Source organism: Mirounga leonina, unplaced genomic scaffold, assembly GCF_011800145.1.
Source record: "Mirounga leonina isolate KUSES-001 unplaced genomic scaffold, KU_Mleo_1.0 Mir_172, whole genome shotgun sequence".
Taxonomy (NCBI): domain Eukaryota; kingdom Metazoa; phylum Chordata; class Mammalia; order Carnivora; family Phocidae; genus Mirounga; species Mirounga leonina.
In genome coordinates, this window is record NW_023270442.1 from 7,199,880 (window position 1) to 7,216,212 (window position 16,333).

At 40.5% G+C, this 16,333-nt stretch overlaps 1 protein-coding gene across 4 annotated transcripts in view; it reads right to left on the reverse strand.

The window, feature by feature from the left end:
- The window catches only part of APP (amyloid beta precursor protein), a 258,633-nt gene that overhangs the window by 139,143 nt on the left and 103,157 nt on the right, over positions 1–16,333 (reverse strand). For all 4 annotated transcript variants that reach the window (XM_035017531.1, XM_035017532.1, XM_035017530.1 and 1 more), the window contains exons 4-5: positions 12,180–12,292; positions 10,086–10,279 (exon numbers count right to left, since the gene is read on the reverse strand). In XM_035017531.1, the coding sequence (XP_034873422.1) occupies positions 10,086–10,279; positions 12,180–12,292 (307 nt within the window). The remainder of the gene's footprint in view (positions 1–10,085; positions 10,280–12,179; positions 12,293–16,333) is intronic.

Genomic DNA, 16,333 nt, shown 5'->3' on the forward strand with positions numbered 1-16,333 from the left:
GTCCCTTGGGCAGCAAAATCACCCCAGTTGAGAACCACCGTTCTAAACTCGTATTTATTCATTTTTAAAATCGCACAGTGCTTGCCAAGAGCTAATGGACGGAGCTAGTCTCATGACTATCTAGAACTTGTACTTCTGAAATTTTTGCCTGCTGACCTTTATTTTTTAGTTAAGAGCTCCAATTTGACACTGAAGAACAAAAAAACGTTTGCTTGGTTCAAATCGGAAAGCTGCCCTAAGGGTGGACATTTATTCAAAAGCTCAGAGAGAGATGAATCTTACCTTCATCTGGAATTCCAATCTCGTTTCATTTTATTCTATTTTATTTCATTTTTTGAAGCAATGAAAAGATATTCAAGTAATAACTATACTAATGGTGCTAAGAAACTGTTTATAAATATTCCTGAGGTACCAGCATTTTTTTTTTTCAGTATTTCTAGCTTAAAAATAGTTAAAGACTTCTGATGCAATTTCGCTTTATTATTGTATATCTGGAATGTTATTTCTTGGTGGTTTTGTTTTAAAGCCCCATTAGTTTAACTCTGAGTTACCAACTATGCCTGTCTGTATTTGATGTGAACACCAATTCAATTTAACTCAAATATTTGTTGAGCCCCTAGTTTGTGGAAAAGTAGGCCAAATGTTTTAATGTGTAAAGTCACACAGGTCTCCTAACAAATGTAAACCCGTGGTAAGTAGAGTAGGCTATTAACCCTCGGTATACCAGCAGGGTTCACTAGACATAATCTTACCTTTTGAGTTTTATTTTGAGTCGTTCTTGTAAGGGTCGGTATTTCTGACTTTTACCCTTTTTAGAGAGGTTTTATTTTTAAAAAATCGAATAAAGCTCACTTTATCTTATAATTACTTTTATCAGTCCACTGTAACTTTTTACGTACTAAAGATTTTTTGCAACACTTTCCTATTTTTAACATCCCAAGAATTATTTCACCATTATTCATTAACTATTTCCAACTATGCTGAAGAAGACCAAATAATATGAAAATGAAAGGATGAGGAACTGCCTACAAGGATGAGGCAACAGGGAAATCATCACAGGTTTATTCCTGTGTTCCCAAAGTATTACATCACCTTTCCAGAAGGTATGGAAGAAGTCAGGAGACTTCCATCGAACACAACTGAATATCACAAATGTTCATTTTCCACATTAGTAAACAGGAGAAAAGGAACAGGAGGTACTTCATAAATATTGAACAAATCAGACTAAGAATGAAACTGATCACAGAAATAAGACCTCAGACCATGAGTCTTTCAGATGATGATATCCTAGATGGATTTTCACAGGCCCAAGAACTGAAAAGTGAGCAATGTTAGAATTCTAAGAAAAAAAAGGAAAGCATTCTCATACACATTGTCATTTAACGGGAAGGATGACACTGTTCACTGTTTTTGCTAAGGAGATGTGTGACAGTATTTTCTCCTCTTTTATGCTTGCAATAAATGTTATCACGTTTAAGGCCACAAAATTTTTTGGATACAGTTTGGCAGTAGACAAATACCAAAGGCAGGAGTGCCTACAAAGGTTATAAGAAGTAAAGAACCAGGGTAGAAATGGAAAGAAAACAAGCAAAAAACAAACAAACAAACAAAAAGACTGATGATTCTAATGGGTGTTTGTAAGACCAAACTGAGAAATATTTTATAATTATGGACAGAAAGTGGCTCGCTCTCTTCGACAAAATTATGAGCTCTCCAAGTTTTACAAGTATTGATTTTTACAATCATCAAGTGAAAATGCAAGAAAAAACCCAAGAAGTACAATAGGCTATAACCTAATAGAGACGTATTTTAAATCTGCAGTCAGTATTTATAAGATGAATATATTCCAGGTTCATGCACAGCAGGTGACTGGTTAACCGGTAGTTGCATTCAAAGAATACTGTCCATTTCAGAAATCTCTACCTTCAAAATCAGGAAAAGATGGAATTAAAATCTGCGTTTACTACATTTAAATTTTAATTCAAATTAAAATATTGACATTAATTCTTATTAAAATTTTCCAAATGAAGTTATTTTTCACCGTTCCTTTATTCTTCCTTTTGTAAAATAATTTAGACTATAAGAAATTATAATAACAAAAAGGGTCCTCAGTACCCAGGTAAGTCCGTGGTGCTGGGCTGGCTTTTTTTCTGGGGAGGGGAGGGGCAGAGGGCGAGGAAGAGAGAAAATCGTAAGCAGCCTCCGCGCTCAGCAGCACAGACAGGAGGCTCAGTCTCAGGCCCCGAAATCAAGAGTTAGAACGCTTACTTGACAGAGCCACCCAGGTGCCGCGCCCCTGGGCTGGCTTTTATGGTAAAGTGCAGGGCAAGGCAGGCAGGAGTGATTCGGCTGACCGGGCTCACGTAGCACTGTAAGGTCTGGTACGTTCCCAGGTGTGCACACATGCGTGTATACAAACACATGCGCACGTGAGCACACATGCACATACACGGTTGAGGAAATCTTCATCAGCCAAAGAAAACTCTCCTGTGCAACAAAACACAGCTCAGAGAAGGGCATGGTGAGATGCAGTGAAAAGCAATCAGTCATCTGCATCTGAGTTAAGTGGCTTTTTTTTTTAATTAAAAAGAAAAAAAAAATCTCATTATCTAAGAAGACACACTAGGTTACCTCTCATTACAGTCTCACCAACGTTTGCAACCCTGAAAACAAGAAACTATGTCACCTCAGGTTCTGTTTTGTGGGGGGAAAAAACCGTGAGGACCGACTCCCGAGAGGAAAAGTGCTATTATAAAAGAATGAGAGGGTCTTCCCTTACGTTATTTGCTGTACAAATTCAACAAGCCCTGTGGATGATATGATTTTTCAGGCAGATTCTACAGTTCCAGGTGGGAGCAAACTGGCCCCCCAGAACTGCACTCCCAAGGCCTGACTGCATACATTAGTCTCCTAATGAATTTTCCCATAGAAAAATCCTTACCCGTGATGACTGGAATCTGTACACTATTAAATAAGCAAGGTACATTACTGATCCCTTAAATAGGTATTTTGAGGTGGTCTGAGAACTTAATCACTGTAACACTGGGGAAATAAATACTGAGGTAATTTACAAAAGGACTTGTGAACTGTAACTGATCTGTCCACATTCAGTCTCTTGAAAGACTTACCTTTTTCAAGAAGGTCATAAAACAGAGCTCATCCCACAAAGCATGTTTTCCTAAATGCTGCATTAGCAACAGGAACACACTCACCTCCTACCCAAAACAAATCTCATTAACTACCAATCAACAAAAGTGTATTAAACTGTGGATCACATCTTGTTTCTGGGAAGATCAGAGTGAGGCTTCATTTTCTCCTCTTCAAGAACTGTCATACGGTGTACCCCCCCCCCCCAGGATGTGTTAAGTAAGATGGGTTCAATTCCTGTTCTGACTCTGCATTTCAAGTATCACAAGGAGGGCTAGCTCCTGGAACGAGGAAGTGCCAGCTGGAAGGAGCCCAGTTTGTTTGCAGGTAGGTGATACAATACCTCTTTCTTCGCCTGCCCGCTTCGCCCAGACAGTAGGCATACATGCCTGCAGGGCTAACAGAGAAACACTGAACAATGAAGTGCTACAAGGACCAGATATCCTAATTATAGGAAGTTCAAAACAATTCTCTGGCATTTTAAAAACATGGGAAAGTTACAAAAGTAATAAAAAATTTAAGAGTTCAATCTTAGAATATATCACTGGGCTATCTATAAAAACCATTGTCTTAATGGACAATCAAGGGTGATCAGGAATTTGAAGGATCTGGGGCTACAATGTCCTGTACAGTGGCCACCAGCCACGTGGGACTTTGGAGCACTTGGAATCAGAACGAGAGAGGCTGGGCGTAAAAAACACATGCTAAATTGAAGAGACCTGTGTGAAAGAGACAAAAAAATAATGCAAAATATCTCATTAATAACCTTTCCATATTGTTTACAGGTTGAAGTGACAGTATTCTGAATATATGGGATTAAATAAAATGTTATTAAAATTGATTCCCTGTCTTCTTCTTGCTATTTTATTTTATTTTATTTTATTTTTTTAAAGATTTTATTTATTTATTTGAGAGAGAGGATGAGAGGAGAGAGAGAGCACATGAGAAGGGGGAGGGTCAGAGGGAGAAGCAGACCCCTGCCGAGCAGGGAGCCCGATGCGGGACTCGATCCTGGGACTCCAGGATCATGACCTGAGCCGAAGGCAGTCGCTTAACCAACTGAGCCACCCAGGCGCCCTCTTCTTGCTATTTTAAAAGTGGCTATTAGAAAGTATAAACGGGGGGCGCCTGGGTGGCTCAGTCGTTAAGCATCTGCCTTCGGCTCAGGTCAAGATCCCAGCGTCCTGGGATTGAGCCCCACGTCGGGCTCCCCGCTCCGTGGGAAGCCTGCTTCTCCCTCTCCCACTCCCCCTGCTTGTGTTCCCTCTCTGTCAAATAAATCAAATCTTAAAAAAAAAAGTATAAACGGGGGCATCTGGCTGGCTCAGTCAGTGGAGCGTGCGACTCTTGATTTCAGGGTTGTGAGTTCAAGCCCCACATTGGGTCGTAGAGATTATAAATAAATAAACTTAAAAAATAGTATAAACATGCATTATGTGGCTCACATTGTATTTCTATAGGAAACATCTGAGCTAAAACACAAGAGAGGTTCTATACCTCTACTTATGGACCATGAAGTCCTTACCAAAAGCTATGAGAAATTTTTTTTAAATAAATAATTGGATTTGGCTAATATTTCTCAAAGACCAGTGTGTAAGACATTTTTGGTACATAAACTGTAGTTTGGCTTCTGTCAGATAAAAAGAGAAATAACTACAATTAACTGGGAGAAAAGTCAACATAAATAAAATAATACAAAGCAAGGGTAGGACAGCGAAGCCAAGTATTTCAAGGGATAATCAGAGAAGACTTGTAAAGGAGGTATCTTTTTGGGTGAACGTTAAAAATACACAGGATTTGGGCACCTGGGTGGCTCAGGTGGTTAAGCGACTGCCTTCAGCTCAAGTCATGATCCTGGAGTCCCGGGATCGAGTCCCGCATCGGGCTCCCTGCTCAGCGGGGAGTCTGCTTCTCCCTCTGACCCTCCCCCCTCTCATGCTCTCTCTATCTCATTGTCTCTCTCAAATAAATAAATAAAATCTTTAAAAAAAAATACATAGGATTTTACAGGTCATGATAAGAGGTAGCACTTTAGAACTTACAAGCAGCTTTGTGGTAGATTAACACCATCTGATGACAAAGAAAATGCATTTTGAGAAGGGGCACAAAGGTGGGAACAACAGCCCAAAGAAAAGGCCGAGGGTATGGGGTATCAGGAGACAAGGTGAGGCCCGTGCACAATGCTGAACACAGGCTGGGGCCAAGTAATGAGTTCTGGATGGCCTGTAAGGGAACTTTAACTTCACTACAGGCTGCAGGACGCATCAACGATTTCCTATCAAGGGTCAATAGGATCAGAAATGCAAAATAGGATTGTGACTAAGGCGTGGAGGAATTATCTGGGAAGAGAGTGAAGAGATTTGTGGGTCAGGTAGAATAAATGCCGAGTAATGAGAAGAGAAGTCAAGGTATGATGAATCCTGTAAGAAAAAAAAGCACAAGGGTAACAGGAAGAAGCGAGGCATTGATGCAGGAAGGAGTAATCAGAGGAGTTAAGTGTTGTAGCAGGTAAACGACCATCTGAACTGCATGGAACAAACAACACTCCTCTGTAGGAGTGTTGTAGGCATACAAGCATATGAAGAGATGCTCCACATCATATGTCATCGGGGAAATGTGAATTAAAACAAAGAGATACCACTACACACCTACTAGAATGGCCCAAATCCAGAACACTGATGACACCAAGTGCTGGTGAGGAAGTGGACCACAGAAGCTGTCACTCACTGCTGGTGGGAATGCAAATGAGTACGGCCACTTTGGAAGGCAGTTTGCCAGTTTTGTACAAAACTGAACATCCCCTGGGGCGCCTGGGTGGCTCAGTCGATTGAGCATCCGATTCTTGACTTTGGCTCAGGTCATGATCTCGGGGTCGTGAGATGGAGCCCTGAGCCAGACTCCATGCTGAGCGTAGATCCTGCTTAAGATACTCTCTCTTGGGACGCCTGGGTGGCTCAGACGGTCGGGCATCTGCCTTTGGCTCAGGTCGTGATCTCCAGGTCCTGGGATTGAGTCCCGCATTGGGCTCCCAGCTCAGTGGGGAGTCTGCTTCTCCCTCTCCCTCTGCCTCTCCCCCGGCTTGTGCTCTGTCTCTCTCACTCTCTCAAATGAATAAATAAAAAATCTTTAAAAAAAAAAAAAAAAAAGATGCTCTCTCCCTCTCCCTGCCCCAACTCATGTACTTGCTCTCTCTCTCAAAAAAAAAAAAAAAAAAAAATCCTTAAAAACAACAACAGTAATAACAACAAAAAAACCCTAAATATACTCTTACTATACAATCCAGCACTTGGGCTCCTTGGTATTTACCCAAAGGAGCAAAAAACATAGGTTCACACAAAAGCCTGCACATGGATGTTTACAGCAGCTTTATTCACACTGCCCAAACCTGGAAGTAAGCAAGCTGTCCTTTAGGACGTGAACTGATAAACTGTACACATCCAGACAATGGACTATTATTGAGCACTAAAAAGAAACAGGCTATAAACCATGAAAAGACATGAAGGAAACTTAAATGCGTATTACTAAGTGAAAGAACCTCACCTGAAAAAGCCTACATACTGTAGGATTCCAACTATTTGACATTCTAGGAAAAGTAAAACTATGAATACAATTAATAAAGATCAGTGGTTGCCAGGGCTGGGTGGGGGGGGCAGGGAAGGGATGAACAGGTGGAGCATAGAGGATTTTTAGTGAAAATACCCTGTATGATATCATAATCATAGATACACGTCATTATGCATTTGTCCTAACCCATAGAATGTATAAGACCAAGAGTGAGCTGAGCCCTAACTGTAAAGTAGGGATTTGGGAGGATAATGTGTCAGCCTTAACAAATGTTCCACTCTGGTAGGAGCTGCTGATATTGGGGGAGGCTACGCATGTGGGAGCAGGAGCGGATGATGGGAGCTCTCTGTACCTTCTTCTGCTCAATTTTGCTGTAAACCTAAAACTACTTTTTTAAAAAAAAGTACTGAATAAATTTTTTAAAAAAATCCAAGAAAGGGAATGAAGGTAATCAAGTGGTACTCAGAACATAATTATAACAGGCAAAATGGGAAACAAAGAAATGGAAGAAGGTACAGAGGGATGTTGAAGTAGAGAAAATTTGTTAATTTACTCAACAAACACGTACGAGCACCTACTAACTCCCAGGTACCATGATGTAGCAATTTATGACAAAGGACTGTGAAGGGGTCATCTGTGGAGCATGAAGGAGAGTGATGCTAGAAACCAAGGAGAATGAAGGTGGCTTGGATCAGCTGCTATGTGGAAGGTGATAGGTCAACAAATCGTGATAATTCGGCAAATCTACTAACAAGAAGATCCTAACTGATGTTACAGCATGAATAAGAATGGAATTAACTGATAGGGTCATGTACATGATACATCAACCTTACAAAACTCAGAAACAATTAGAAGGAGAAATTACTTTTTCCCAAATACAAAAGACTGACAAAAATACGGTGAGAAAATGGGAAGGGTATCAACAAGTCTAGGATATTCAAATGAATATGTAAAAATAGTTATCCACTGGGTCTACCCAGGTTAGAAAGGACCCTCCCTCCCAGTCCAAAAAAAAAAAAAAAAAAAAGAGAGAAGAGAAGAAAAGAAAAAGAGGATGGTGGGGGGGCACCTGGGTGGCTCAGAGGGTTGAGCATCTGACCTGTTTTCTGCTCAGGTCATGATCTCAGGGTTGTGGGATCGAGCTTCACACACGGGGGCGGGGGGCGGGGGGAGTCTGCTTGAAGATTCTCTCCCTCTCCCTCTGCCCCTCCTCCCACTTGTGTGTGCAACCATTCTCACTCAAATAAATAAATAAATCTTTTCTTAAAAACGTAGGTTTTATAAGACATTAAAAAATGTTTTAACTGGGAAAGAAAGAAGGCCTGGCAAAAGCCCAACACTCTCAGGATACAGTAAAAATACCCATTTTTAATTGTAACAGTCCCTGCTATATGAATGGCCACAAATGGTGGGTCACCAACCTTGAGACAGGGTCATAAGTACACAGCTAAGTCTAATTTTAACAGCAGTCATGGAGCTCTCTTGGTTTACTCACCATGATCTGGGTTGTTTATTAAGTACAGAGTCAACGCAATGATGGGAAATGAGCAAGTATCTAACAGACTATGACCAAAGGAAATGGTTGTCCAACTTTAAATTCCCTTTTTAACACTGGTTGCGCTGCCATAACGTAGTAAGAGCCCTGATGACAAGATTTTTTCAAGAACTTATTCTGAAACTTTTAAATCTAGATATGACTGAGGAAAAAATATGCAAAAACTATCATAAACGCCGTAAGAACTAGGCAATTCTCCAACGTTTAGACAAAGCAGCAATTAAACCCAAACCAATGGACATTTCTACACCTGGCTCATGGAATACAGGTGAGGGACCAGCCACGGCCCAGAACACAATCAATCAATCCCATGGAAAAAAGCTCGGATGCTTTCCCACTGGCAAAACCTGCTCTCCACCGAACTTTCAACTTTTATGGAGAGAAATACTGTGAAGCATACAGTTCACTTTCCCCTTATTTCTTCTCTTGTTCTTCGTAATTCACTTAGTTGTTTGTTTAGCTTTATGTCCTGCTACACTGAATACAATTTTTCTAAATCTAGCAAAGAGGGAACACAAAAAAGCTTAACTAACAAAAAAGTTATGGTAAAATTGGACAATAGCCACCAGAGAGAAGCCTGACACTATTAACTGATAAGAAACAGCAAATTAGGGGGGGGGTGCCTGGGTGGCTCAATCGGTTAAACGTGTGACTCTTGGTTTCAGCTCAGGTCATGATCTCAGGGAGTCTACTTGAGATTCTCTCTCCCTCTCCCTCTGCCCCTCCCGCCCCAACTCCCTCTCTCTCAAATAAATAAATAAATCTTTTTTAAAGAAGAATATATATTTGTAAAATATACAATATATATTTGTAAAATGTAGTTGTTTTGTAAAATTATTTTTGAAAATTCTATAAAATACATTGTAAAAAAATAACTGACTCTGTAAGTCAGAAAACTTTATAGTAATAACCATAAGTCTTAACAGAGCATACTTAATGTTCTTTTGGAAAATCTGTGACACCAGGAAACATTTGAAGGGATCCTGGAGGAAAAGCAGAAGTGAGATCATCACCACCACTGGGGGATGACAGAGCATGAAACTGAAGATGGAACCAGATGGTTTTTCTAACCCCCAAATTCTAGTTTTTTAATTTTATGGCTTGAATATAGATGTTTGCTTTTAATAAAAAAAAAATAATCTAGAAGTTATGGGATTAAGATCTCAAAGAAAAAGAGGTGAAAATATAATTCTGAACTATCATGAAACCAGAGATGGTTAACGAATTTCAAGCAAACACTTATGAATGCCTCTGACTTCATTCACAAAGGCAGAGATGATTAAAGGCCAAAAAACCCACAAAGACAAACAAAAACCCAAAACCAATCTTTCTTAACAAAAATTTCAGATTTTATTGACTGATGAAATAATCCCCAAATCTTGTTTAAGAGAAATTTCTAAATTATAGACCAAAACAGAAGTCCAGTCACTCACTCAGATTTCAGTTCTTTCAGAACTACATCTTACACTACCAGTGGAATTTTCATCCCAACTTTGGAGATGAAAATGAAATATTTAAAATTAACTCAGTGATGGTTGATTAGATTAAAATTACACAGCTGGCCGTAACCATAACAGGAGTTCATGGTTAGATTTTTTTTTTTCCTCATAAAAGCAAACTCTTGACAGGAGTGGGCAGAGATCCCTTTAGTGAGAAATGGAAAGACACGTCTGTAGAAGAAACAAAACTATATACTAGATGTTCTGGCATCTACGAGATGTTCTGGCATCTATGAGAATTTGCACTTGTTGGGAACAAGGAGGGCGTCACTTACAAACTCGCCAACTGCAAGAAAGGGAAAACACAAAGGCCGCCTTACCTCCCATCTGCATAGTCTGTATCTGCTCCACCCCACCAGACATCTGAGTCGTCCTCCTCTGCATCCGCTGAGTCAACGTTGTCGCTTTCCTCAGCCAGTGGGCAGCATACAAACTCTACCCCTCGGAACTTGTCAATTCCACAAGGCAGCAACATGCCATAGTCGTGCAAATTGGTACTCTTCTCACTACAGGTCTACAGAAGGTAAGGAGAACACAGTGAGGGCGGGTAGAGTAAGAAAATCCCAAGTATAATCTTCAACACAGAGACCCAATATATCAAGAACCAATTTCACAATGGAAAGGGCCATTTGCTGTTCTGAGTGGATTTACAAGTTTCTTTAGCACAGACTACTTTGGTACCCTTATTTTTTAACTATAGAGACATGTTGTTATACTACAGAAATTAGTAAAAACAACCGGAATGGAAACTCTTTAGGAAAGAGGATATGGAAGAAGCCTGCAGTGCGAATGGATATCAGAGAACCAATGTTCTGTGGTATCATTAGTGCATCAGGTAGACATGATGGATCCATGTACATCCCCAGCTCACTTCCACCTCCACTATACATGGAAGTTTCTCTCATGTGGACATATCTTATTCTAGAAATTCAGACTCTCTTGGCTCACTTCCAGAATAACAATCCTGGGAAGAAAAGAAATTACCCTCTGCTATGAATCAAAACTTAAGAGTCTAAATTAGAGATTTCTCCACCAACATCTTTTTGCTTTCCTGGGATTTGCTAAATTTGCACAAATCGAGATTAACATAAAGCTTTGAAGGCATCCACTGGTGACAGAGGAAATATTAATAATTCAACACATATGGATAAAGAATGAAAATATTACAGACTGTATTTTGACCTCACAGGAATTAAAGTCATTTTTGTTTCTTAGTAACAAAAAAATTTTTTTTTTTAAACTCAGAACAAATGAAAATGAAGTTATCAGATGGGTAACCGAACTTCAAATTACCTGGTTTGCTTTCTTAAGATCCAAAAAGCTCTTAAACCTCCAAAACACATTTTTCTATAAAGAAAATTTTGTTTTACAGTAAATTGGAACATACTATTTTATAGAAGGCAAAATTAATGCTAATTCTCAAGTGGTGTTTTTTGCCTAACAACTTCAAAGCTATCGGAGCTGGATCAGGGTTTCTCACCCTCAGTACTATTGATATTTTGGGTCAGATAACTCTTGGAAGAGAGACAGAGGCGAGGCTGTCCTGTTCACTGAGGAACGTTTAGTAGAACCTCTGACCTCTAGCCCTCAAATGCCAGTAATACCACCCCCTCCAACTGTGACAACCAAAACTGTCTCCAGACGCTGGCTCATGTACCTGAAGAGGGATGAGGGAACAAAATTGACCCCATTTGAGAACCACTGAGCTAGGCAAAGGAGCCTAATTCTAGGAGACCGATCTTCCACAAAAATTATATACACTTAGTAGAAAAATTTCACAATATATCAAAGGGACAAAGCGGTTTTGAAGATGACAGTAAGTTACATTTTATGCTGATTATGTTATTTATCCACTTTTGCCAAAAGCAGGGGTCAACAAAGGTTAGGAATGGTGCCACAAAGATTCAACCACTATGGGAAAACGAAGGTGGTGGCATGGCGCGGTGAACACAAAATTGGATGGTGTATCCATTTAGATGGACTGGGGAATGCTGTGGTAGAACTGAAAGTAGCTTGTCCAATACCAACAGTTTCTAACTTCCTGTTCTACCACTGCATTCCCCAACAGATGATAGGAGAAAACGTCAAATTATAAAAACTTGGTATACGACAAAAGAAAACAAGAGGTAAATAAAAAATAATTTGGGGAACAAAGATACATTTTAAGGTTTACGGCAAGTATAAGATTATAGTGTCTAGTTTATAAAGCACATTAGGCACAGACACATAATAAATCTAACTAAATCTGTTTCTGATTCGTAAAAATTACTCGTGGGAAGTTTTTTCTTTTTTAAGTAAGAAATATAACTTATTCCTCAACACAGCTATGGCCTGAAAATATCTTCTAAGATGGCATGACCCATGTCCCAAGGAAATCTTCACTGTAGAAGGGGGAAGAACGCATGAGCTGGTACCTCTTTGGCGACGGTGTGCCAATGAAGGTGGGTTTCACACACATCCATCCTCTCCTGATGTAGGAATTTGCACTTGTCGGGAACAAGGAGGGCGTCACTTACAAACTCGCCAACTGCAAGAAAGGGAAAATGCTTCACGTCATTCCATCTGCGTCACAGGGCTCTTGTCCCCGGGTCCTTATCAAGGAAAGATGGGCTAAAAGACTTCAGAAGGTATACAGCTTTTTGAATGACCAAGTAATCAATCCAAGAAAGGCTGGTACCATTCGAATGTTGGGTCCTATGTCCTGAGCTCGGTTCCTTGCCACATCAACCTTGATGGTTAAATACTTCGCCCATGTGTTAAGTGAAATCTATTTGATTACTATGAAGCTCTGACTGCAAAGTTAATCATACAGAGAGCTGCCATTCAACTGCAACAAGGGGAAAAAATGCAGAATAACACGAGGCAATCATTTGAGCGGAAACAATATAAGTAATTGGCCATCCCTCCTTCTTGGACATTTCATCTGTTTGTAAGCTAACAGAAAATGTAGCATTTTTCTACTTGCTAAACAAACAAAATCTATGTATGTACAAACGGTTACATATGTGACACACACACGCGTTTAATTCAATTAAATTATGAACACCGCTCCTTAGATTTTTGTTGTAGTTTTAAAGAAAATGTATATCATGCAAATTCCTTCTAGCATAACTGGTACTGCAGACAGAAAGATATTACATAAAGTCCTACGAGAACGCTTACATTCTTATGAGGATAAAAGTTTGGATAATTACAGAATGTAAGCTATGAGCTTAATTTTTATTTGTTTTGTTCACTACAGTTACCCTAGCTTTTAGCATAGATTCTGCACATAGGAGGCAACAGATGTCCTGATGAATGAAGACATTCAATGCTGTTATAGAGGGGCGCCTGGGTGGCTCAGTCGGTTAAGTGTCTGTCTTCCGCTCAGGTCATGGTCCCAGGGTCCTGGGATCGAGCCCCCCGTCGGGCTCCCCGCTCCGCGGGAAGTCTGCTTCTCCCTCTCCCTCTGCCCCTCCACCCACTTGAGCTCTTTCACTCACGCACTCTCTCTCAAATGAGTAAAATCTTAAAAAATAAAATAAATGCTGTAATAGTGATGAAGACGGTGCTGAGGCTACAAAGTGAACATATCCACTTAGGTACGCCGGGAAAGAACTCAAAGTAGAAACAACATCACAGATGAATCTACAGGGATGAGGAGGGGTAGGCCGTGTAGAAAATGAATGGAAGCTCCAAGATGTAAGGACAGCATCTGTCTTAACATCCCACTCCTGATCCCTGGCCCAGTTCTGGCAAACGTGACCATCCTGGATAGACGGATGGATGAATGGCAAAAGGCAGTTCAAAATGAGGGCACATCCTGTGTAAAAGAGAGGAAAAAGAAAGGGCGAGGCATATTTGTAGAGGAGGCGAAAGTCCAACGTGGCTGGAACACCAGGTAAGTGCAGAAGTAAATGAGACTGGAGGAAATGCTGGACTCCTAACTGTAGGATCCAAAGTTCTAGATACCACTTTGGAGGCAACATAAGCCAAAAGATACTTGAAACAGGAATGACATGCTCAAGTTTGTTTTTCAAATAAACTCTAATCAAGTTTGCGTAGGGAGACCGCTGAGTAGGGCGCTGCCGTCCTTCAGGCAAGACAGGCAAGAACAGATTTAAACCAACGACCCCAAATAAGGAGGGAATACAAGCTCTCCACACTCCAGCAAGGAACGATTTTTTTTTTTCTTTCACAGCAGGTTAACACCACATTTTCTGAAAAGGAGCATAAAGAGTGATGAAGACCTTGAGAGGGGGAAGGAAAAAACCCTTTTCTATTCCCGTTACAGAAAAGGGTTCTTTTAAACTTCGTGTCCATATAAGGGCGTTTAAACTTGAGTCTGTTTCTAGCTCAAACACGCAAGATGCCTCATGATATTTAAGGACTTATTTTAATAAATAGTATTTAGATAAAAACCTAAGCGAATCACAGGGGATGAAGAGCCCTTCATCTTGTCATTCCTTAAATCTTTAAGACAAGGTGTGATGCCCGCAGCATGGGACTGTGAGTCACAGAGAATGCAGGAATTATGAGATGTGAGGCCCTCAGAAGGCTGCTTGTGGGAAAGGAACCCACGAGTCCTAGAAGCCTACGGCATGGCAGTGGCACCTCAAGGGCAACACTGCACCTCAGCTCCACAACAGCTGTGTGACCGACCTCTTACAGTATCAACCTCACTTCCCAGCGGAGGAATGCCTGCCAAGAAACGTGTCTACGGCCACCTGCCCTCAGCAGATAATAACCTCGCCCCAGAGATGAACATTAAGATACACAGTTTAGGGAAAGAAAGAATAATGCAAGTGACGTCACATTTCCCCCCCTTTTACTTTGACACAGAATACTAGCAAACAAACCACAACCACCAAACTAAATCCCACATGAGATGGAGAATGGAAAATAAAAGTAATCTTATCCAAAGCCTATACACCTTCCCCAGCGGGACTCTTCATGGTTTCTCAGGACAGGCAATCAACTGCAGCTGGTTGCTGGAGTGGTGGGGGGTGGGAGGGACGGGGTGGCTGGGTGATGGACACTGGGGAGGGTATGTGCTATGGTGAGCGCGTGAATTGTGTAAGACTCATGAATCACAGATCTGTACCCCTGAAACAAACAAATTGTTAAAAAAAAAAGATAGCAGGAAGGGAAAAATGAAGGAGGGGAATCGGTGGGGGAGACGAATCATGAGAGACTATGGACTCTGAGAAACAAACCTAGGGTTCTAGGGGGAGGGGGTGCGGGGATGGGTTAGCCTGGTGATGGTTATTAAAGAGGGCATGTACTGCATGGAGCACTGGGTGTTATACGCAAACAATGAATCATGGAACACTACATCAAAAACTAATGATGTAATGTATGGTGATTAACATAATAAAATAAAATTTTAAAAAAACAGAAAAACAAACAAACGAACAAAAAGAATACTTGATACCTCAGTGTCCTGATTTTCCAGGCCACACAAGAGGCCGGAAGTGATCAGAAGCTTGAAAATGGCTGCTTCATTTATGGGCTCTGGTCAGTCAAATCATAATGCCGTACTTACAAATGTCTGACACACTAAGTGATTTTTTTTAAGTTTACAATTATTGGAAAGATTAAATGGCTGGCCCAAGGCTATTAAATCAGTTCATGAGACCATCAGGAGCAGGTATCAGAGACTCTCAACCTTGACCTTGCAGCATAAACTGGCTAACAGCTGACAAACAACAGTGACGGGAACTGGGGAGGGCACGTTCTGCACGGAGCACTGGGTGTTATACGCAAACAATCAATCATGGGACACTACATGAAAAACTAATGATGTAATGTATAGTGATTAGCATAATAAAATAAAATTAAAAAAAAATCTGATACACCAGGTGACATATGGGAACTCTCTGTACTCTCTCCACTCAGTGTTGCTGTGAATCTAAAATTGCTTTAGAAAATAGTTTTTTAATTAAAAACAAAAAACCTAACAGTATGTACTTGGAGTTTCCTTATAAAACTATGTATGCTTTTATTTTTAAAATAAACCTTCTGGTTTCTTTGGTCTGATCCTTCAGGTAAAACACACACACACACTCACACATGCGCAATTTTTAACAGAATTCAGGTGAAAGAGATCAAAATGAATTAGGTACCATAATGAGAAATCCTGTTCCTGTTTATGCTGACCTCTGGGACATTTGGCACCATTTAATCCTAGTGGATAAATTCATCAATATATACTGTGCAAGTTTATCGATAAGCATACCACCTGGTCTCTTATTTAAAAAAAAATCACAATTTGTATCTCACACACACACACACACACACACACACACACACACACACACACACACTCCAACTGAAAGGGGATTTTCAAAGCTAATGAACAAGATCTCGGTTTGGCCAAAAAATCTTGGCAAGATGAATAATGCTGTCCAGTTCAATTGGGACTCTGCAGGCCTTAATCCACTGGCTCTTTGGTGGTCTTTGAGAGGATTATGTAGCTCAAATTACCTCATTTTGCAGATAGGAGGCAAAGAACCCAGGTCAAGTGGCTTGCCCATAGAGCCAACTGGCGGTGGACATGGTCTAAAAATTTGGGTTCTCCATCCAAGAG